Raw genomic sequence first — 23496 nt, forward strand, 5'->3', positions numbered from 1 at the left:
GAAGAAAAAGAAAATTCAACAGTGCCTGTGGGTAATCGAACCCCCCGTCCTCTCACTCGCCGGGTGAGCCCACTAGACGACTACGCTGCAAATACAAAGAACCTTTTTCCTTGGAGCTCGTGTACGCTGAACGGGACTGTACATGGACGGTCAGACCTAACTCAGGACAAAGCTCATAATTTCGTTCCTGAATTTTCTCTCCCGAATTCATCTTCGCATTAGCCTAATGAATAGCGAAGAATGACATCAGATCTTCGGATCAACAGATTAGGCAGAGCCAGCCGTATCCGAACGGCTTATGCGTCACTCTGGTAACACGTTTTATTAAATGCTGGTGACTACATCCAAAGCCTGTGAAACATTCATAACTATGCATATATCTCGTGTGTGTCTGGTAAACAAATATTCGCGTCTATTAAAAACGTAACCGAAGAACTTATTAGAATCCAAAAAGATCATTTACTTCAGTTGAGTTGATCTGTTCTGGACGAACTTCTTGCCCTTCCTCTTCGCTGCTTTCTTCCTCGGATTCCGAAGATTCGGACTTCTCTGCTTCGACTGAAGTCTTTGTCTCGGTTAAGGGTTGAACCATCTTAACTTCCTGTATAAGAGGTAATAAAAACCAGAACATATACATTATCAGAGACTAATTCATTCAACATTCATTGAATACTAACTTTACGGAGTTACTATGTTGACAAGCGACTCGCTGCAGTGTTGAACATGTCGGAATGCGCATGCGCGTGATCATCAAAAATAGGTTGCTTCTGTCAATTCGTGACTAGCGTATGTTTAACCTTTTTGATTAGAAGCGATTGGCAAGAAATTCGGATACTCTTTATTTGACGAATCGGCAATAAATATGGCATGTTTGTCCTAACCTAACCACTCGTTAGAAAAAAGGAAGGCAAGGGAGAAGGGAGGGGGAAATAGAAGGAAAAGGAAGGGAAAAAACAAGTGAAAGAATAAAACTGCATAACAGATAAGTTGATAAGAATGTGGTACAAAGTTAGATTTCTATTTTCACCCTCACCCAGCCTGTTCTCTTTCACTCTTAAAAGAAACATACATCACATGTGAAAAAAAAAAATCACTAGCAGGGTATACAAAAAACGGAGAGGAAAAACTCATAGGGTTGCAACAAATCTTCACGAAGATGAGGAGAGAGAGGAAAGAAAACAGAGTGAACTTGTTTGAATTTATTCCACTGGCGTTTGGACGCAATATTAGGGTCCTTGATCGTGAAGAGGTTAAATTTCGTATACATCAAAATTTTTTATATACTAGGACTTTGCATACCGTCCACCAATGACGGGTTACCGTTATATTTTGTCATTATCATCTCATTGCCATCAAATGTATGTTCTTGTTGGCATCTCTTCTGCATCGGCGTTGTTACTACCAGCAAAAAACGCATTTAAAAGTATTTATTCGCAACAAAAAATTTCAATTGATTAGTTGATTAATAAAATTGTTAGTTATTTTACACTGTAAAGTTATTTATCGCACAGTACATTTTTGTACTACATCGAAAGTAACTTCACGGCAACTTCATTAATACATTCAGAGGGTAGATTGCGCAAAATACCGATGTTATTCGACACCCTCGAAAGAATAAAAAACTGGTGAGGAATTTAAAAATATATTGAAAGTGATTTTGAGAGAAATGTAAAAAATATCGTTGTAGAGAGCAGTTGCAAAATATCCTCAAAAAATATCGTTATACAAGGATTTATCTTAAAGGATATTGTTGTACCGAGAAGGTTTTAACATTAGACTAAAGGCAACTCTAAACAAGATACGAAAAAATATCTTAGTAGAGGAATTTATCGTTGTATCGTTCTAGCGAGGTTTCACTATATTTAACTTTTGTCTCGTACTTCAGTGCGTGAGATGATGATTTGATCTAAATGATTTTCAATTTTTTTTCTTTTCTTTAGTATGAAAAATTACTATGACTTGAGGAAAATTTCCACTTTTTCTATTTGTACTTTGAGATTGGTGAAAGGCTCAATATATTAAACTCCAACTTGACGAGGCACTAAAGAAACATTTCTATTACATTATGAGCCTCTACCTTTAAACTGAAAGAACGACGATAAGAAAAAGAAATAAATTTTTTTGTTGCAAGAGATGGTCGATCGTTTTTTCTCTCCTTCCATAAGTGTGAAAGATGATTCCACCTTCCTTCCAATTCAAATTAAACGTGAAAATCATGCACAAAATAAGAAAACATACAATCCGGACAAGTAAAATTCCAGACCAGTTGCACTTGCAAACATTCAATTTTTCTGAATAAAATTCCTGTGGTTTTCATTATTTCAAATCATTTCATCGTAACCTTTGCTTAGCTCTTATAAAAGGCTTCATCATAACTCACCAAGCCATGTATCTCAGATCTTGATTGATAATTTTTACAGCATTGTGGTTTGTAATTAATGCCCTACTTGAATGACTATTGGCTGTCACTAAAAGTTCCCTCAAAGACAGATAATATAATTCTCATCTCCCCCCCCCCCTATTTTTGCATTTGTAGATTCAAAATGGAATCACCCTCCCATCACTGTAAAGCTATGTTCCGTCACTTGCCTAGTCGCAGTATTTCATTGTTCATTCTTCTCAGGACCCTGTGTCACCCAATGTCCGATTTCATAGATGATTTTGTCTTAAAATAGGATGTTTCATACCCCGGGCCTTTTTACTAACGAATCATTCACTTTGTTTCAGTTACCTCAAATAAGGTCATAAAATAACTGCAATAAAAATGGTATAAATAAAACTTGTTTTCGTTAAGCTTCATCTTCAACTCTTCGTCGCATTATAAGGGCTCGAAAGTGAAGCCTATTTGAAAAAGCTACAGAAGAAAGGCAGTGGCCCACCAGTGACCATTTTTTCTCTTCACTGGTAGGTCAAATAAAAAGGCTAGTGGGGCGAAATCCTCACCACATGTAAAAAAAAAGGCTTGTAATGGTCTGTAACACTGGTCTCGGGTTCGAACCTCATTCCATGCGTGCTTTTTCCCCTGCCCTTTCATCTTCGATTGTTTTGACGGTCTTTGATTTATTTTTCTTCGGCGTATTTTTTTTAACCATTGCACAACACAAACGCTGTTCATTCTTAAATACCGGAGTAACCAAGTTTAGGTGAACTTGTTCTCAAAGCTGCTATTAAACGTCGCGACATCCCCGAACGGGCTGCGGGGTCTTGATGCTCTTGCTGCGTGGAGGGACTGATTAGCGAGCGAACGAGCCTGCCGACCCCGTGCGATAGCTCGAGCCGTCATGAGAGCGTTCATTCACAAGCATTTTTTTATTTGACCGAAATTGCCAATCAACCCTCGCGTTTGGCGATAAGCTGTCAATCATAGTAACTCAAAACACGCGTCCAACACTGCAGCGAGACTCTCGTCTATGTTCTTCCTCACCTTATCTTTCTCTTCTTCTTCACTGGACTCTTCCTCGCTGGATTCGGTCTCCGACGAAGAAGATGATTTTTTCCAAGGAGCTTCCTGGTGCTTCTCTGATACGTGTATCACAGTTGCAGATTTTTGGACGCTTGATGGTAGATTGCTCAGCGACAGCATCTTGGCATCTCCCGATTCTTCCTCTTCACTTTCGCTGGATGAGGACGATGACGAAGACTTCTTTTTCTCGTCTTCTTTGAAGCCATTCACTGTAGTCGTGGTTGCGGTAGTTGTAGTTTCCGAGACGGGGACAACTGGTGTCAGGATACTCCTGTCGCCATCTCCTGAAAAGAGATTTTGAACATACTCATAAGTTTTTTTTAATAGTAATTGACATGGTGACCTAAAACAAATATTTACATTTTTTTGAAGAAATTGCTGTCACCTTCCTCTGAACTACTTTCTTCGGAACTGCTGCTCTCGGGACTTTGTTTCAAAGCCGATGACGGCTTGATGAAGTCCGCGATATTTACAGAAACTGCGACGTTCCTTCCGGAATCGTCTTTCTGCAGTTTAGGTGGTGGTGGGGATTTGACGCTCGGGAAAGGAAGATGCACCACTTCACCACCGGATGAACCGCTTGAAGCTTTGCTGAGTGGACCACCGACGCCACCTTCGACGTCACTGGCTTTTTCTTGCGGCGTGTCGCGATCCGTCGGTTGCGTCACTATCAGTGCGGGTGCGGTTTCCGTCTGAGCCAAACTTTGTTGGGATTCGCTGGCTGATCCCGACTTCTGAGGTGTCGTTTCTCCTCGTCTTCTCTGGCGAACCGATGGTCGACTTCTAAAATTTAAACATTCATTGTACTTATATTTAATGACTTCCAATGATATAAATGAATAAATAATCAACGTTTGTATCAAAATGTTGGTAACACGATCCTTATCTCTGAGGATTAACGTACCTCCGTTTCCCTTCGTCAGAAGAAGACGAAGAAGATGAGGATGTCGAGGATGTTGATGACGACGTTGTCGACGACGAAGCCTTCGATTCGCCGGTAGCTGTGACGGTTTGCTGGTCATCCCTAGGTTTCCTCGATGTTCGAGAATAGGACGGGCTCTTCGGCAACAGACTCGGGTCAGATTTTAGTTTCGAGTCATTGCTTCTACGGAAACTGTCGGAATGAGATAGTTTGCTTCTGGAATTACACTTCGTCACCCCGGATCTTGATGGGGATTTCTTGATATACCTGTTCAACCAAAATCATACACATATATCAGAGAGAGACGCAGGTGAACCTCACATCGAATGAATCGACATAATAGTATTTGGAAAAAGAATGCTCCTTATGCGGATAAAGTCTTACCAGAGGTGGCTCCTGAAGGAGACGCTTCTCTTCAGAAAATTTTAGTCATTATTAATGCAATTCTTCAAATGGATTTGATCCCAATATAATGCCATTGAATTAATTTTCAGCGAATATAAATTTGATGAAATCAGAAAAGAATTACTTTCGGAAGACCCCTGACCAAAAAAAGTGCATCCCGTAAAATACGGGTCATATGGTCACGGCATACGTTTTAATTGCCAACCTTCATCGGCCAGCTCCTTCTATAGCAGAGATCTAGCTATAGTTGGCGTTGCTTCGGCGCAGTCCAATCCGCGCCTTCACGAGATAGCTTTGGTAGTAAGAACTACGGGAAAGGGAGAAAGAGGATGGTAGTTTATTGGCTGCTTCTGGGACCGAATGGAAAAGAGCGCCGGGGACACTGACGCTAACATCTACCTTCTATATTTTAAATTTACTCCTTTTTTTAATCTATTCCATCTTATAAATTAGAATCTACTATAATTATAATTTAGGATATAATTAAAATTATTATTATTATACTTGTATATATCTTATAATACAAATTATATTATTTTTACATATCTTATATATCTTATGTGTGTGTATACATCTTTTTATTTATATATTATAATACATCTTCTAAATTAGAATGCACAGTTGAATCCCGTTTTAACGAATACCGTTATAGTGAAAATTTCGTTTTAACGAACACTTTTCTAATCTCCCAGGTAAGTTTACATAGGAATAATGCAAAAACCTGGAATTCCTTTATAACGAAATTTTTCATTACAACAAAGTGATTTCTCTGGTCACTTGGAGTTCGTTATAACGGGATTCGACTGTATATTGAAAGAAAAGAGATTAAGAATTTTTTTCTTTCCCAATTTGCAAAAAACTATTGCCAAGGGCAACTGCTGAACCTGAACTGATGGTTGTTGGAACGTTGTTAAGATATTTCGGTTAGGCTCACTGCACAAATTCGTTAAGGTCGCGTTGATGGAGCGTTATTATTTTTGTACTGCATTAAGATAATGTGAAAAATAATTTGGACAAAAATAATTACAGATCACCGGTATCTAGAGCACGATTTTGATTTCAATAGGCCTAAGGCAAAGCGAAAATTAGCGGAATTCCACCCTGCAACTGTGATCAAAAGCATTTGGGTTGGGCTCCATATTTCTGAGGTTCACGGCAAATGCCCAGCTTGTCCACGTGGAAATCGGGGCCCTGTCCGTATCATAATACAATGCAAAAAGATTTGAGCGCCCTCCGTAATTTTTGTGGCGATCCTCCTGTAATTCTTACCTCTTTTTCTTGTTTTCGTCGCCATCTTTGTGATCATCGCCATCGGCTTCGCCTTCTTCGTCATCCGAAGAAGACGACGACGAAGCCGCCTGATCGACGCTGAGTTGATTCGACCTCTCATTTCGCTTGATCCTCCTCCGTTCTTCTTGTCTCCTACTGACCTCATCTTTCAGCTTATCGTCCAAGTTCATGTTCAAGATGGACTTTCTGAAATCTTGAGACAAAGAAGCAACATTTAAACCTTATCATGGGAGAGCATTGGCCGAAAATATTAAGAATGCCACCTTCTGATGCTTATAAACGTGTCCGGAAAATTCACCGACAACAATTCACCGCCGGAAAATTCACCACTAGGAAAATTCACCGACAACAGAGTGAGCGATTTTGAGTTACTGAGTCAGTCAGTGAGAGAGGAGTGAGTGAGTGACCTAATGAGTATGTGAGTGACTGAGTAAGTGACCTAGTAATTGAATGAGTGAGTGAGTGACCTAGTGAGTATGTGAGTGAGTGACCTAGTGAGTGTGTGAGTGAGTGACCTAGTGAGTATGTGAGTAAGTGACCTAGTGAGTATGTGAGTGAGTGAGTAACCTAGTGAGTATGTGAGTAAGTGACCTAATGAGTATGTGAGTGAGTGAGTGACCTAGTGAGTATGTGAGTGAGTGACCTAGTGAGTGTGTGAGTGAGTGACCTAGTGAGTATGTGAGTAAGTGACCTAGTGAGTATGTGAGTGAGTGAGTAACCTAGTGAGTATGTGAGTAAGTGACCTAATGAGTATGTGAGTGAGTGAGTGACCTAGTGAGTATGTGAGTAAGTGACCTAGTGAGTATGTGAGTGAGAGGGAGTGAGTGAATTAGTCGGTTTTAACCTAGTAGTGTCACAAATGATTGATTCACTCCCTCACTCACTCGCTCATGGACTCAATCACTCACTCACTCGCTCATGGACTCAATCACTCACTCACTCACTCACTCAATCACTCACTCACTCACTCAATCACTCACTCACTCACTCAATCACTCACTCACTCACTCAATCACTCACTCACTCACTCAATCACTCACTCACTCACTCAATCACTTACTCAATCACTCACTCACTCACTCAATCACTTACTCAATCACTCACTCACTCAATCACTTACTCAATCACTCACTCACTCAATCACTTACTCAATCACTCACTCACTAGATCACTTACTCAATCACTTACTCAATCACTCACTCACTCAATCACTTACTCAATCACTCACTCACTCACTCAGTAACTCAATCGCTCACTCCCTCGCTTTCTGACTCGCATCGAACTGTTGTCGGTGAATTTTCCTATCGGTGAATTTTCCGGCGGTGAATTTTCCTAGCGGTGAATTGTTGTCGGTGAGTTTTCCAGCGGTGAATTTTCCTAACGGTGAATTTTCCTAGCGGTGAATTTTCCGTAAACCCTTATAAATGGCTTGCAAAAAAACCCCGCTTCTCTCTCACGAAATAAAGTGGAAGGTAGTTGGTTCTGTACTTACCTTTGTTTGGTTCCTCCGAGTCTTGCCGCTTAATAGTTTTGACTTCGTTCGGGGACGCATCCCTAGAGAACCCACCGGCGGACGCTGCGGCCTCCTCCACGGAAAGCTGTTTGTGTGGCTGCAGAGTCGGCGGCTTGGACGTTGTCGACGGGGACGAGGGCACAGAAGGCGTGTTGGGAGCGGAATTCTTCCTGAAACTACTTTCCTTATTCGGAATCGTCGTCGCGCTGTTCGACCTGGTGCCGTAAACCCTGGCACTGGGAGTAGTAGGCGTGCTGGAAAACCGACTGGACGTCGTGCTTGGGTAATACTTGCTGGTGTAGATGCCAGTCGGCCTAGATGACAGGAACCTGTGACGCCTAACGGAAGGAATCTCCTCCGGATCGACCTGACATGAGCTTTCACTTGTTCTCACGAAGCCCAACTGTGAATTAAATATCAAGTATCAAATAAATTGAAACCCAATCAAATAACGTCAAATGAGGAGCCATTAAATATTACGTCAGCAGAATTTTAGCCATTTTTGACCCCCCCCCCCAGCAAAATTAACTAAGCTGGCCTCCCAGACTGGTACTGGCGACTTTGCTGACCTTCCAGAGGAGTAGGCAGGAGTAGGGGCCCTTCCCCCCCCCCAAAACATAAAAAGTTAAAATATATTTGTAAAATATGTATAAATAAATATTGTCAAAGGAAAATTCCTTTCCATTTAATTTATGTTTTTTTTAAATGCTTTTTAAGATTTCTCTAGAAGATTTACCTTGTCATCGTTCCCAAACCGTAGACCCACCAGTGTGCCCCCCCCCTCCCAAAAGAAAACTTGAAAACAACATAGCCTCCCCCTTCCTCAAAATTTGGCGTCTCCACTCACCACATGTAATCTTCATTACTCCGGTCTAGCCCCGATCTTGCCTCCGCGAGCCCGCAGAAGTGCCGCAACACGACGTAGCATGGACTCGACTAATGTCTGAAGTAGTGCTGGAGGTAACTGACACCATGAATCCTGCAGGGCTGTCCATAAATCCGTAGGAGTAAGGGGGGGGGGGGAGATCTCTTCTGAACAGCACGTTGCAAGGCATCCCAGATATGTTCAATAATGTTCATGTCTGGGGATTTTGGTGGCCAGCGGAAGTGTCTAAAGTCAGAAGAGTGTTCATGGAGCCACTTTGTAGCTATTCTGGATATGTGGGGTGTCGCATTGTCCTGCTGAAATTGTCCAAGTCCGTCGGAATGCACAAGGACATGAATGGGTGCAGGTGATCAGACAGGATGCTTACGTACCTGTCACCTGTCAGAGTCGTATCTAGACGTATCAAGGGTCCCATATCACGCCAACTGCACACGCCCCTATACCATCACAGAGCCTCCACCAGCTTGAACAGTCCCCTGTTGACATGTAGGGTCCATGGATTCATGAGGTTGTCTCCATACCCGTACACGTCCATCAGCTCGAAGCAATTGGAACCGAGACTCGTCAGACCAGGCAACGCGTTTCCAGTCCTCAACAGTCCAATGTCGGTGTTGTCGGGCCCAGGCGAGGCGTAAAGCTTTGTGCCGTGCAATCATCAAGGGTCGAGAGTGTTTTTCCAGCATGGCCCAGCCGCAAGGTAATCTGCTTATATCCCGCAAGGGACAGAGCAGGGGCCATGTTTGGTTTGGAGTCATCAAGGGTACACGAGTGGGCTTTCGGCTCCGAAAGCCCATATCGATGATGTTTCGTTGAATGGTTCGCACGCTGACACTTGTTGATGTCCCAGCATTGAAATCTGTAGCAATTTGCGGAACGGTTGCACGTCTGTCACGTTTAATGATTCTCGTTCGTCCCGTTCTTGCATGATCTTTTTCCGGCCGCAGCGATGTCGTAGATTTAATTTTTTACCGGATTCCCGATATTCACGGTACACTCGTGAAATGGTTGTACGCGAAAATCCAAATTTCATCGCTACCTCGGAGATGCTATGTCCCATCTCTCGTGCGCCGACTATAACACCACGTTCAAACTCACTTAAATCTCGATAACCTGCCATTGTAGCAGCAGTAACCGATCTAACAACTATGCCAGACACTTGTTGTGTTATATAGGCGTTCCCGACCGCAGCGCCGTGCTCTGATTGGTTCCATATCTCTTTATTTGCATACGCATGCCTGTACCAGTTTTTTTGGCTCTTCAGTTTGCATACATACCGTACTTTCGGAAGCTCTCCGAGACCGCCCATCTCTTACGGTCAGCGGTCATATCTGTCTGACTGTATTTCCGAAATCACAGATCATTTCTTAATTTCGTATTATTTTCATAACTATTGCTTTCGTGATCATTATCTTACCCCTCTCCCACCCGCCTATAAAAAATCGGCAAACGCGACAACCACCATGGGTGCTGACGTATTACTATGCTGACTTGTGTAACTTGAATGGTCCCTTAACGGTCATTTAATTATTTATTTTTATTGCTCTTCTTACCTTCCTCGGCCTCCTCTCTTTGACGACGCAAGCGAAGGTTGAATTTGCTGTGCTTTTGTTCTTGTCATCCTTCTCTGGTGAGGTGCTGCGTGTGACCATGAGCACTTGAGCGAAATTCACTGTTGGATCCGGATCATCCGATTCGCTCTCTTCCTCTTCTTCCTCCGATGATCCCGATTCGGATTCTTCGGATGTGAAGTCTGCTGGAGCTTTACCGCAAGCTCTACCAACGTGACCATCGAAAAGAAACACAAGATGTATATAAAATGAGTATCATTGAAAAAATTTATTCGGTCGACCCTCTATGGTTCCACGTATATTCGAATATACAGCGATACATCGGCCAACAAAGATAATTCGTTACGGAATCATATTCGTTAGAAGGAACGCGATTTCCTGTGGGTTTCTATGGAAAATCGTTTAATTCGTTCTAGGTAAGGCCTGAAATTTGAAGATAAATTTCATAAAACACTGAAATGTACTGTAAAAAAATTGACTGAAGGCTGAAATGAGCAGCTTCATAATAGAATGTAAGAGGATTTGAAAGGGAAATGAGATGCTTTTGTGGAAGACCTTTTTAGTTTACACACTATGCACATAACCCAGTCGGGTTCGCGGGTGTCTTATGTGACTAGTCAGCTCATTTCTGTGTCTCATGCATATGCGGATGGAAAAAATAAGGTCCTAGGATATCCAAATTGTTTAGTTTGATGCCAAGAGTCTCGTGCCGAATGAACGTGCGCGCTGAAATTCAAATACATTCAAAGGCATTTTTAATACATTTTTCGCTTTGCTTATACAAATTCAAATACAAACACAAAGGCCACAACAAGCAAATTGCCGAACGAGCTGTCTGAAAAAAGATGCCCGAAAAATATATGGATGTCGACTATAACTTAAATACAGGAACACGAAAGAAAAAACTAATGGTTAATGTAATATAATATGTTATAATCCACTGCACTCATTAAAAGAGTTATGGTTGTCTTATCTAAGTATGGATAGCTTTCTCGATTTATCCCACTGCGTTTATCGTACTGCTTTTTAAACGTGTCAATAGTGTTAGAGTTCACGACCCTGGAAGCTAGTCTAATTTATTAACAACCCCATGAGAGAAAAATTTCCTGCGACACGACAACCTGGAATTGTCCCTTACTAAACGATATGTGTATTCCTAACCCATGGTCCATCCGTCCTATACATCCCAGTGAAAATTTTAAACACAAATTTTAATCCCCGACACCTGCGAACCTCCAATGTAAATATTTTCAAGAAATCAAGTCTTTCTTCATAGCTCCAGCCTTGTGTGCCAACAAGATCACCCTTGGGTCTTCTCTGCAACCCCCTCAACCAAGTCGTTCTTCCTCTGTATGTATGGTCTCTAGAACCTTACGGCATACTCCAATCCAAGACGAACTAGGCCACGGAAGAGCGTATGAATGACTTGAGGACGTTGTGATTCTGGTGTGGATATGTAACTTGATCAGGTTCATAGACAGAAATTCTGATGATGACTGTGCGAAAATTCATCTCCCGACATGGCCGTGTTATGCGAGCGTGTGTACATCCATTAGCCGAGTCCGTATCCGTTATCCGAGGTTGGAATATTAGAGAAAGATTCGTCGTTAGCCGAAAAGTCGTAAGTTGGGGCGTTCGTTAGCCAAGGTATCGCTGTATTTTCAACTAACGAACATATTTGTTGATATAAATATGTGCCCTAACATGAAACAGCAGCGTCATGAGCTGAATTTCAGCGCTAATCATCCCCAGAATTATTGTAGCTCGAGCCCAATTTTTTAACTCCTGTTCATCTCAGCATTTTTTCCAGAGGGGTAGGCTCTACCTCCACTTCTCTTTCTGAAAGTTTTTGAACTATTTCATGCAAAATGAAAGATTCAGCAGGAAAATGCATTTTAAAAAGGCCTATGTTTTCAGAGCACGCGTTTTTTCAGAAAAAAATTCCTAGCTTCATTCTTAGCCGCATGTATCTGACACAGAAATGAGCTGACAATTCATAAATAGATGAGGACATCTATGAATTAGACTGGGCGGTAGGTTGGTAGATTGATGTTGATTGTGCACATAGTGTAAAATAAAAACATCAGAATTCCTATCTCATTCATCTAATTTTGAAGCTGTCCATTTTAGCATTCGGTCCGTTTTTGTCTTTTTTACATCGCTTCTTTGGTGTATTGAAAAAAACTTATCTTCAAATTTCGGACAATACTGTAACTATAATTGAACGATTGTTCACAGAAACCGATGGGAAGTCGCGTTTCGGCTAATGAACGTGAATCCGGAACGAATCATCTTCATAGACAATGTAAAGGGTATATCACTGTTATACCGATTTCTTTTCTCAACTTTTCTGGTATTTCAGAAAGTACAGCTTCTAGTACAAAATACGGCTATTTGAGTACAATACTTATCTAGAAAAAGTTGATTCCTTGTCGGTGTCATTTTTCGAGAGTTTGTTGTGTGTGTGTGTGTGTGTGTGTGTGTGTGTGTGTGTGTGACATTAAAATCAAAGTAAACTGTGCGCATTTTAACCTTAATTAACCATTTTGGCTAATTTAAAAAATATACTTTAATTAATTAAACCACTGAGGTAGGTTTGTTTCATTTAAAAATATGCTAACAAGAATTTGTACCTGTTTTTGTACAAAAAATTCATTACGTTTTTATGGGGATGAAGCATAGAGGGTTAAAATTCTAAAAAGCACCATCAGAAAATGACTTCAATAGGGGCAGTTCAAGTATTACGTCATCATCGATGAGGGGGGGGGGGTCCGATTTGCTGACTTTTGATGAAAAGGGGGGCGGGGGGGGATTGATAATGCTTACGTCATCAACCACCCTTTATGAAGATATAAAATATCTTTAATGGCATCTTATACTTCTTACTCGGTGCGCCAAAAACGAGAAAATCCTTTCGATAGTTTGTGGGCACTTGAAGTAACATCCCCCCCCCCCTATTGAAAAGTGCCCTACAGAGCCACTTTAGTGATCTCCAAATGTTTCGTGGATCGAATTGATCTGGTAATGTGTCCGGGCCGCTGAAGTGCTTCGGAACTGTGCCACGCATCACTAAAGTGACCCGTAATTATATGCCGTGGATCACTTAAATAATCTGAGAACGTGCCGCGGGTAACTTGAGTGATGTAGTATCGCACTGGGGGCCACTCAAGTGCTCTAAAACTACGTCACGTGTCACTCGAGGGATCTCTAAATGTATCACGGATAGCTCAAGTGTTATGGAACTGTGTCCCGGATCATTTAAGTCATCTGAAAATGTGCCACGGGCGGGCCACTTAAATGTTCTGGAAGGGACATTTAAACGATCTGTAAAAATGTGCCGCTTAGTTAATTTTTACAAACTTAGGTTTGAGGAGGGCAGGCCGCATCAGATAACCCCCAGGGCCATATTTGGTCCGCGGGCAAAGGGCCTTTATGCGATTTATCATTATATGGCTTAGAGGGTGGGTCGCAATGAATTTAGTAAAGAAATTTTTGAGTCCATAGCCTTCAAATAGCATTGAAATTAACAGAAATTAATTATGACATATGAAGGTGTTTTGTTCCGAAATTTCAATTAAAAAAATTTTTTTTGCAGTAAATAAATAAATTTTTGATCGTGGGAGGGACACGAGCCCCCTATGGCTCCCCCCCCCCCGTGTACGTTAGGATTCAGAGGGACGGAGCTGATGACGAAATTTTGCTGACAAGGGGGGAAAGGGGGTTAAAAATGGCAAAAAATTTGCTTACGTAATACTTGAATGGCCCCATATCAGAAAATAACTTCCATATCAGAAAATAACTTCCGTATCAGAAAATAACTTCAACTCATACGTAAAAATGAGTCTCACCTTGTTTTGGAGTCTGACTTCTTAATTCCATTGACTTTTGGTTCTTCCTCCCTGCTCTGAGAACGGTAAAAACCTCCGTAAGTTCCTCTGTTGACACTGTTCTGCCTGCTGAGACTTTCCACTCCTTTGACACTGTTCTGCCGACTCAGGCTGCCCGTCCCTTTGACGCTGTTCTGTCTACTCAGGCTACCGGTGTTCCTATTGATGCTGTTCTGCCTGCTGAGGCTGCCCGTCGCACCAGTCAGGCTGTTCTGCCTGCTTAAGCTAACACTGTTCTGTCTGCTGAGGCTGCCGTACGTCGACGACGGCCTGCTGTAAGAGGAACTACCTTTGTTCACATAGTCGGAAGTATACCCAGTCCTGCTTCTGTCGGACGCGTATCCCGATTTTCCGTAGTCGGACACGTAACCGGACTTCCCGTAATCGGACGTGTACCCGCTGGTGGCATTTCGATCCACGGACCTATCTCTCGTGGGAGCTATGTAAGACTTGTTGTACGTTGAGGGCGTGTAGGACGATGGCTTGGAATATGATTTGTAGGAACTGTATCCTGGTGTCTGAAATTAAAATAACGAGTTATTTATTACGTAAATCGAAAGGATGCAATCATCGTGAACTTTCCAAAAATTAAATTTGGGTAGGTTGTGTCGTAGACACGGCCTCAGATCTTGACGTCAATGTATTCTCTGTACCTTGAGTCACGTGGTAGGTACTGACTTAATCAAATGGGTCATCGGATTTGTCTTTGGAATATTACAGGCCATAGTCGTCTATTTGTATTACGAACTTCCCAAAATATAGTGTAAAACAATTTCGTTACGAGTGCGGGCCGTGGGCCTGGTGCCCAGATTAGAAAAGGACCTACATTCTCCCTATACGTTAGAGGTTCTTGTCAGAATGTTAACGTGGGAGTGTTGTGTGTGGTTCGCAGACCGCGGAAAAATACAGTCGAATCCCGTTTTAACGAATACCGTTATAGCGAAAATCTCGTTTTATGACGAACACTTTTCTAATCCTCCAGATAAGTTCGCATAGAAACAATGCAAAGACCTGGGATTCATTTATAACGAAATTTCGTTTTAACGAAGTGATTTCTCCGGTCTGTTGGTGTTCGTTATAATGGGATTCGACTGCATTAAAAGCAGAGTAGCATCATTGGATTTGACTTAACAAGATCTACCCGCATATATCAAAAACACTAATATATATTCTGAATACTTCCTGGGGCATGAGCGTTTATAAGATTTCTACGCAACGTTTCGCAAATGCATCCATCATCGTCAGATGATTTAAAAGACGTGTTCACGTCAAAAAGAATCGACTTGCAGTTTGTAGACATGTGCAGAAAGCCGTGAAATGACGCCAAGTGAATAAAAAAATGTCTTGAACTTTTGTCTAGAAATGAATCTTCGATTTGAGGATCCAGTAACGCAACTTATAGGAAAGGTTCCCCAGATGTCGTCCTCAAAAAGTAATGAAAACATGTAAGTTCATTCATCTCACCCAGAAACACATAAAAACACTCATTCAAAGCAATTCTATTGCCATGGTCAATTTGAAAACCGATTGCGCAGTGGCAAGATGCTCGTCTTTCCCTATGAAGGTTGCCGTCAAGGTTCACGGGTTGGAACTCGACCAAAGAATATATCAGAAACAAGTTCTTTACCTACCGAGTCGAGGGCGACCACCGATAGATGGCGCCTTCATTTCCCACCCAACTCCACCGGTTGGAAATTGCAGTATGGCGATATATGACCGGAGTTGGTGTGCGGTAAAGTATTGAGTGACATAAAAACAAAAAAAATTAGTGGCGGAATGCCACTATATTAAAGCCGCAAAAAATTATTAAAATTTGGCAGTTGGCTACTTATCGCCTCTCGCGCTTCTTGGCGAAATCTATAAAAAAATTCCTCTTTTCATTTTTCCTTCCTTCTTTTTCCTCTCTTTGTCTTTCCTATATTATATCTGATTATGTATATTATATTATATATTATATCTGATGTATTGTTTGAATAACGCCCTCTAGTGTTGCGGAATTTTTTTAATTCATTCTTATTATTGGCGTTCAAAATATTAATATTTCCTTTTTTTTTACTCATTCGTAATACTTCTGCCAAATTTTTATGTGTTCCTGTAAATATTTGAATGAGTAGAATAAGAGGCTAATGATGTCAACCGCTAGTATTTAGGGGAAAAGTTGAGAAAAATGAATTCGCACCGACAACGGCCTTCATGTCCTGAGGATCACGTTCTGGGCTGGAAGAGATCTCGGCAATGGGATAAGTCCAGTGGCAATCAGTGGCAAAGTTCTGACTTGTCCTGAGGATCTAGGCCGTCGTCGGTATGGGACAATAGACTCTTCCGCGATGAATAATCCTCATGCGATGTATAAGCATTGATAACAATCATCATTATCAAATCAATAGACTTTTTTGATGTTATGCCGAGGTGGACTAGGGAAGAAATTCCGTTGTCCCTACAGGGAATTGAACCCAGGACCTCTTGAAACTGGGCAAGCACACTGACCATTATACCAAAGAGACGAGAGGGTCTTTTCCCTTAAAAACACGCGCAGCAGCGTGAATTGCTGAGTAGAAACATTGCGGCCTCTTAACTTCAGGGAATGGCCTCCCAGTGTCGTCTTTACGCATGGGCCCCCGGAAGAGCTCAAGAGGAAAAGAGGACTCACAAAAAAACGAGGTATAGTTAAAATTTTCTGAAGAGTGTGTATATAAATTTGCCTCATATAGGGCAGAAAAATCAATTGGCCCGGGGCTTCATGGTGCTACTCAGACGGCCCTGTGGCCTCCAGGTAGCGGCAGTAGGGATGGGTAATGATTTGATACATGCTGAGCCGAGAAAAAAATCACTATCCCTCTCTACTGCCGCCACCTCAGGGCCATTCGCTGAAGTTGACCCTTTATTTGGCAGTGTTGCTCTCAAGCACAATATGAGTTTCATATATATTTCAAGTGCACGCATTTTATATTTTGAGCTCGCTTTGGCATTGACGCTTCTAAGCATTCGATTTCTTACTCGTGAGCCGTTCAAGAATTTTCTACAATTACTAGCGGAATGGCTCAAAGGTAGACGTCTCCTATTTCTTGACAAGCCCAGAAAGAACAATTTTTGAGCCTTCATTTTGGTGAGAAACACCACGTGTGGAGGAAACAAATTGCTATGAAGACATGATATTTTTTCGGCCTGAAATATACTGAGAAATTGAATTTATTTTGGATGTTAATGTAGTTACGAGAGGCTGCTATGACTCCACTCAGCGCTTCACGCTACTAATGCGTGTTAAAAGGTATTGTGGTAAAAGTGTGTCTCTGGTGTATTGGTTAGCGCACTTGCCTGGGATCGATTCCCGGAGGAGGCAAATCACTTTTCTTTCCAAATATCAGTTTCGGCATTAACATCCAGAAAATTCAATTTCTCAGTAGACAAATTGCTGTTTTTCTTCAGCAATGATAAGTTGGCAAACAATGTAAATGACATTTTTATTTTTTATACTATTTAAATCTGCATAAATCATATAAATATGGTGTGTTTCCTGAGCTACATATTGGCAATAATTTTTTTATGCCATGTAATAGCATTCAGGGTATCTCATTTGCTTGATATAACCCCTCAAAAATTTTCCTCCGATGAATATTTCAGTGCTTGCTAATTAAAATGTTAAGAAAGGCTGCCGTCTCTAATCAGTAAGTCACGCTAGTGTGAGTGTTTTAAGGGGGGAAATCCTGTTTACATTAGATTCTAGGTTCGATTCCCGGTAGAGGAGGTGAAACTATTTTTCCAAGTTCATCTCGGCATAATATCAAGGAAGTCTATTGATTTGATGTATCGTGGGGCCGAGAAAAAGATCATTATCTAATCATCACTTTGTTTATCACAACTCCGTCAGTCTCCTGGGTTTCGTCTCCAAACAGTTAGTGTTCGGGGGCACGGGCCACAACATCCCAAGTATATAATATCTTGTCTATATATATGGAGTGTTGGCAATGGCTTAACTTTCTGGGGGCAGTTACGATAGCTTCATGTTCTATGGCTTCGAGTGGACTGCTATGTGTCGAGTGCTGATTTGGCTCCAAAGATGACACCGCCTCGTATTGTGGGATGGATAGAGGTGGCTCTATGACTACTACAACCGTACATGCACCTCGTACACATTCCTTCACGGCAGCGGTTCTCAACCGATGCTCCACTGATTCCTTGGGGCTCCGTGTGAATTCCCAGGGGGGCTCCGTGGCTACTCGAGGAAAATAAAAAAGCCAGTAAATTCGAAAAAAATAATTATAAATATTTTCGAATAATGAAAATAAATCGGTAACTTTGATGAATAAATAAAAAATAGGCCTACGGGGCTCCACCATAAAAGCTATGTACCAGAAAGGGCTCCGTTAGTTAAACGAATTAGAGAACCGCTATTCTACGGAGTCTCTTACGAATTGGTACATGCCGGGGATGTTCGTGTACTTGTTGTGAACCTAACGTGAAGTTTATTTCTGTGTAATGCTTTTTACGTGCGGTGCTGACATCCGTCATTAATTTTTCTAACTATGAGTGAAGTTTAATGATTTAATCATTGTGCCGTTGTGGGCCTGTTGCTGTCTGTGGCGAGAATTTTTAACTGGGAAATCGGCTCTCATTTGCGCCTCGAAGTTGGGAACCACATATTACCAACTTCAGTCGACCACCACTGTAGTGACGATGGCTGCGGTGACCCCGTGCGGCTTCACGGCCTGCCGCGGGCTCAAAAGCATGGTCGGGGATAAGAAAAAAAAACTGCAGGAAAATATACATCTCAATCCATGACCTGATACACGTTTGTAATTTTAAGAACAAAATTAACTTCATGGGGAGGGGGGGGGGATTAATAAACTAAAATCATGCGAAAATGTCTATTGTTCATATTACCGTTCCGTAACTTCTCGACGGTGAGCTGTAATAACTGCTGCTTCCTGGCCTCTATAAAGACAAAACAGAACAATTGTAATAGAGGAAACCACTTATGCAAATATTTGCACATTACTGTCCAGTTTGAGATCAATTAATATCATGTACAGATTGTCTGGCACACGAGAGCCATGAGTCGGAAACTTCTGGTTATAAAATGTAATTTCACGTTTATTTCACAGGTCATATGGTCACGCTTCATGCACACGTTTTTGGCCCATGAGAGGCATAAATACCGTATATTTGGCCCGCGGAGTGTAAAAGTTCTGCACCTCTGGTAGAAATTGATCGTGATAATCACAGATTCAGACAATCGGGCATTATAAACAATGATTATTTTTTCTCTTCATATTCGTACTCATATGTGCATAACCCGATCCGAAAAGTTGCAGTTGCAGCAGAATTCAGAAATTTATGTCGAGTGATTGCGTTCCCTCCCATCTTTATTACGTGCATGTAAATGCATTTTATTTTTACATTGCTATTTTGCATTTGCTATTCTAATATAAACACGATGATAAGAACAACAGCTAATGAACCGTCCGTCGCAGAGAGGTGTTTCCGATGACACAAGACCAGCCTGAAACGTTCCCCTCGTGTCTGTCTGCGTTCGTGAAATGCTTCAAATTAGACAAGTGTCTGCCAGAGACGAATTTCTTGGCAGATGGTGACCCGTTTGAGCCTTTTGCCAGAAAAATAAAATAACAAATTACTTCACGGAGAAACGAAATATCTTTTTCGCTGTTGTCGTTCGTCATCTGTTACCATGAACTTCCCATAGACGATAAGATTCCGCGATCGATATCATTTTGGCAATGAAGACTTTCAGTAATGAATAGGCTTACCATATTTCACGGAGGAACAATGTGGAACATCACCGATTCTCCCTAAAAAGAGTTGTCACGCGCGGAGGCGTATTTATGGTGTTGCCGCGTGTGGGCTACACAAATTTTGTCGGCCTGCTCCTGCTCAAGTCTAATTTTGTTAACTAAAATTCGCAGCCCAGTGCCATAACACTTTTGGCACATGCCCCCTGCAAATACACCTCTGTTCATTCTTACACGCTGTTTAGGTCACTCTTTTTGGTCAATCACATTCTTACACACTGCTTAGATCACTCTTTTGGCCACTCATTGACCTAGTCTCTTGATCTCGATATAGGTCACTCCCACGCTCAAACTCTCTAGGTGACTTATTTGGTCACTTACTGAGAGGTTCTTTGCTCTATTGGTCACTCTTTTAATCCCTCACAGGTTGCAAACCCTGTAGTTTACTTGTTTGATCATTCACTGACCAAGTATGCCGCTCTCTAGGCAGAGACAGACTTATGGTTTTACTTTTACTGCTTGTGGGCTGTAAAAATTTTCATCACGCTTTCTCCTATTCTAATAATTTTCTTTACACTCATTCCTCAAATTTGCCACTAAACCGAAAGTGCCACCTTGGGCTATATATATCTCGCTAAGCCCCCCCCCCCCATCACGTAAACACGGTCGCACGAAAGGAAAATCGCTAACAATGGGTATGTCAAAAATTGCCCAAGGGGATGAAAAAAATACAGTGTTATCGAATACCATATTTTCTATATGGTACATTATAATAATATATATGGTACATAATTTCTACACCGAGTTTTATTTATTTATTCATTTGTCTATTCATTTATTTATTAGCTGTTACCCGCGGCTTCGCTCGCGTGGATTTGGTAATCTTAAAATTACTCGGCGACATTCGCCCCCATAGTATTTGAATCTATCGTGATTCCCCATTGGGGGGTGAATTTTCGGAAATCGCACCTTAGTGGGTGTATACGTTATAAAATATGCCACGGACCAAATTTCATATTTGTAGCTTCTGTGGTTTCAGCTCGGCCATGATTGGTCCATACAACCTTTGAACCGCCCCCATGTCCCCGTTAGAAAGTCCCTCCTGAGTCTTTAGATCATAAAATAAAAAACTACTGACTAAATTTCATATTTATAGCTTCAGCGGTTTCGTCTCGGCGGGATTTCTCCATGTAACCTATGAACTCCCACTTAAAGCCTCCCTTAGGGGTCAAATTTTGAAGAAAAAAAAACCCTTCTTAGTGAGACTTTGGGTGAGGTAGCCCAGGTCGATAAGATACTCACCTTAAGTACCAAAGGATGTTTAGAGGTGTCGCGAGTTCGATACCCGGTTCGTCCTTGTCAGAAACTTTCCCGACAGAGGTGTATGCAACATGACCACAGAGAAAGATTGTTACTGCAGAGAATCCCACATCGAGGAATTAGCGCACCAACCTCTCGGTATGTATAAAAAAAAGGGGTACTGTTCAGAATCGGCAATAAATTGTAGGTCCTGGTCTAATTAGCCCTCGTGTGCAGAAAATGACCTTGGTGAGACAAAAATGATCAAGAGAATTTAAGACGGCATTGAGTCCAGGACGGTTATTTTAGAGGCATGAGAGGTTCAGAAAACTAGTCTAGAATGGATGAAGGGTGACATAATTTGCACAGCCGGCAAGCAACAAAATCATAAATTCGCCTTCGGAGGGGCCTCGGGCAAAGCTCTAATCGTAGGGCCCTAAAATTTTGCTATTAATCCTTATCCCACAATCGTGAAGTGCACTCATGCACCCGAGAAGGCCCCTCCAGTGCCTGCTGGTGGGCTCCATGCATTAAGACGGTGCTGGAGGTAATTAATTAAAGAACAGTGGCGTCGCCGCCGACGTGTGGAAAAGAAAGCCACTTCCTCAGAGCGAGGATTAATGTACGCGCTCAAAGCGCCATCAGGTGATTATTCTAGTTATTGCGCAGTTCGTTTCTCGTCATGTATATAGGATGTTGTGTGAAATAAAGTCCGTCCCTTGTGTAAGATATGTCTCTGTAACTACACGCAACCGATGCATCTCATAATTCCCGATAATGGTGACCTTGGAAAGTCTGATCATCAGTTGAGACATTATATCTAAAAAAAGAAACAGCGGACGCATCTCAACGGAAACAACACGTGCTGTTGAACATTCTCGCCCACGCAAAAGCGAAAGCATGGCGGACGTGGCAGCGGTAAAGATACCACCGTACAATTTCGCCGATCCTACACTGTGGTTCTTGATGTGCGAATCAACTTTCGAACTGGGGATTCCGAAACCGGTAACGGACAGTCGCACAAAATTCAACTACATAGTGGCCCATCTACCACCGGAAGCAGCTTCCGTCATCCGCGATGTCATCACGAATCCAACGGCAACAGATCCCTACGGACACGTTAAATCGGAATTAATCAAGCGCAGTGGTGAATCGTCACAGCAAGAGATACGGAAACTTCTCACTGGGGAGCAACTCGGTGATCGTCGTCCAAGTGAACTTTTGCGCGTCATGCGGCGTCGCGCGGAATCACACAGCGTTCCGGACGAGCTCATGTTGGAACTGTTTCTTCAGCATTTGCCAACATCTGTGCAATCTATCCTGGCTGCAGTCACACCACTAACGTTGGACAAAGCGGCCGAAATCGCCGATCGCGTCATGGACGTAGCACCACAAGCGGTAAGTGCCTGTTCTAACTCTTCCGCGAATTCCATCGAGGAACGTTTGTTGTCGGAAATCGAAAAGCTCCATGTGCGAATCGACGAGATTTCCCGAGGGCGAAGTCGTAGCCCGTACCGAAATCGCTACCCGCGACAGCGTAGCAGATCGAAAAATCGCGACGAGTGTTGGTATCATCGACGATTCGGCACCGATGCCAAGAAATGTGTCTCTCCCTGCAAATATTCGGGAAACGAACTCAGCAAAGAGTAGAGGCGACTTGCTCTTTGCCATCTACGTCACGTCGCCTGTTTGTGAAAGACATGAAAACGAATCTATCTTTCCTCGTTGATACGGGCAGTGATGTTTCGATCTTGCCGGCAAGCCTTTCTCAGCGCAAACAACGGCCTGTTCAAGCGTTCGCAGCCGCGAATTCATCATCCATCGAGGTGTACGGCCAACGTATTCTTTCCGTGGATTTCGGCTTGAGACGAAATTTTTCCTGGCCATTTTACATCGCCAATGTGTCAACTCCTATACTGGGTGCGGACTTCCTTCATTATTTCGACTTAGTCCCGGACCTTCGCAACAAGTTCCTACGTGACTTGAAAACGAAATTGAAACGTCCCGGACGCGTCTCAAACGCAACGTGCATTCATTCGGTGAAAACGATTACCGGTGACTCGGCGTATCACAAGCTGATTTCTGAATTCCCGGAGATCACTAAACTTCCTAATCCAAATGCACCAGTAAAGCACAACACCATCCATCATATATCCACAAAAGGACCGCCTGTGGTGGCGAAACCTCGTAGGTTAGCTCCAGACAGATTAAAAATAGCGAAATCGGAATTTCACAACATGCTGCAACTGGGGCATTTGAGACCTTCGAGGAGTAATTACGCCTCACCACTTCATATGGTACCAAAAAAGGGTACCTTGGAATTTCGACCGGTCGGAGATTTCCGTGCTTTAAATGCACAAACGTTAAAAGACAAATATCCCATTCCTTGCATTGCTGATTTCACTGCTGAACTGCATGGTACTAAAATTTTCAGCCATGTGGATCTCATAAAAGCCTATCATCAGATCCCAATAAATCCTGATGACATCCACAAAACAGCAATATGCACACCTTTC

The 23496-nt window shown here is 42.2% G+C and overlaps 2 protein-coding genes across 2 annotated transcripts in view; one reads left to right on the plus strand and one right to left on the minus strand.

Moving 5' to 3' along the window:
• Positions 1 to 23496, minus strand: part of LOC149075052 (FH1/FH2 domain-containing protein 3-like) — a 113930-nt gene that overhangs the window by 60688 nt on the left and 29746 nt on the right. Inside the window, exons 2-10 of the mRNA XM_089245604.1 lie at positions 18816 to 18866; positions 13896 to 14452; positions 10030 to 10252; positions 7573 to 7996; positions 6060 to 6273; positions 4368 to 4652; positions 3849 to 4246; positions 3425 to 3747; positions 464 to 601 (exon numbers count right to left, since the gene is read on the minus strand). Of these exons, the coding sequence (XP_089101730.1) occupies positions 464 to 601; positions 3425 to 3747; positions 3849 to 4246; positions 4368 to 4652; positions 6060 to 6273; positions 7573 to 7996; positions 10030 to 10252; positions 13896 to 14452; positions 18816 to 18866 (2613 nt within the window). The remainder of the gene's footprint in view (positions 1 to 463; positions 602 to 3424; positions 3748 to 3848; positions 4247 to 4367; positions 4653 to 6059; positions 6274 to 7572; positions 7997 to 10029; positions 10253 to 13895; positions 14453 to 18815; positions 18867 to 23496) is intronic.
• LOC149075053 (uncharacterized) lies at positions 21587 to 22746 on the plus strand. Its single transcript, XM_089245603.1, has one exon. It carries the CDS (start codon positions 21881 to 21883, stop codon positions 22628 to 22630), a length of 750 nt encoding a protein of 249 aa, XP_089101729.1. The 5' UTR covers positions 21587 to 21880; the 3' UTR covers positions 22631 to 22746.

This window comes from Pholcus phalangioides, unplaced genomic scaffold (genome assembly GCF_987345545.1).
Source record: "Pholcus phalangioides strain wild (caught in Gottingen) unplaced genomic scaffold, Ppha-v1.0 ptg000016l_1, whole genome shotgun sequence".
Lineage (NCBI taxonomy): Eukaryota > Metazoa > Arthropoda > Arachnida > Araneae > Pholcidae > Pholcus > Pholcus phalangioides.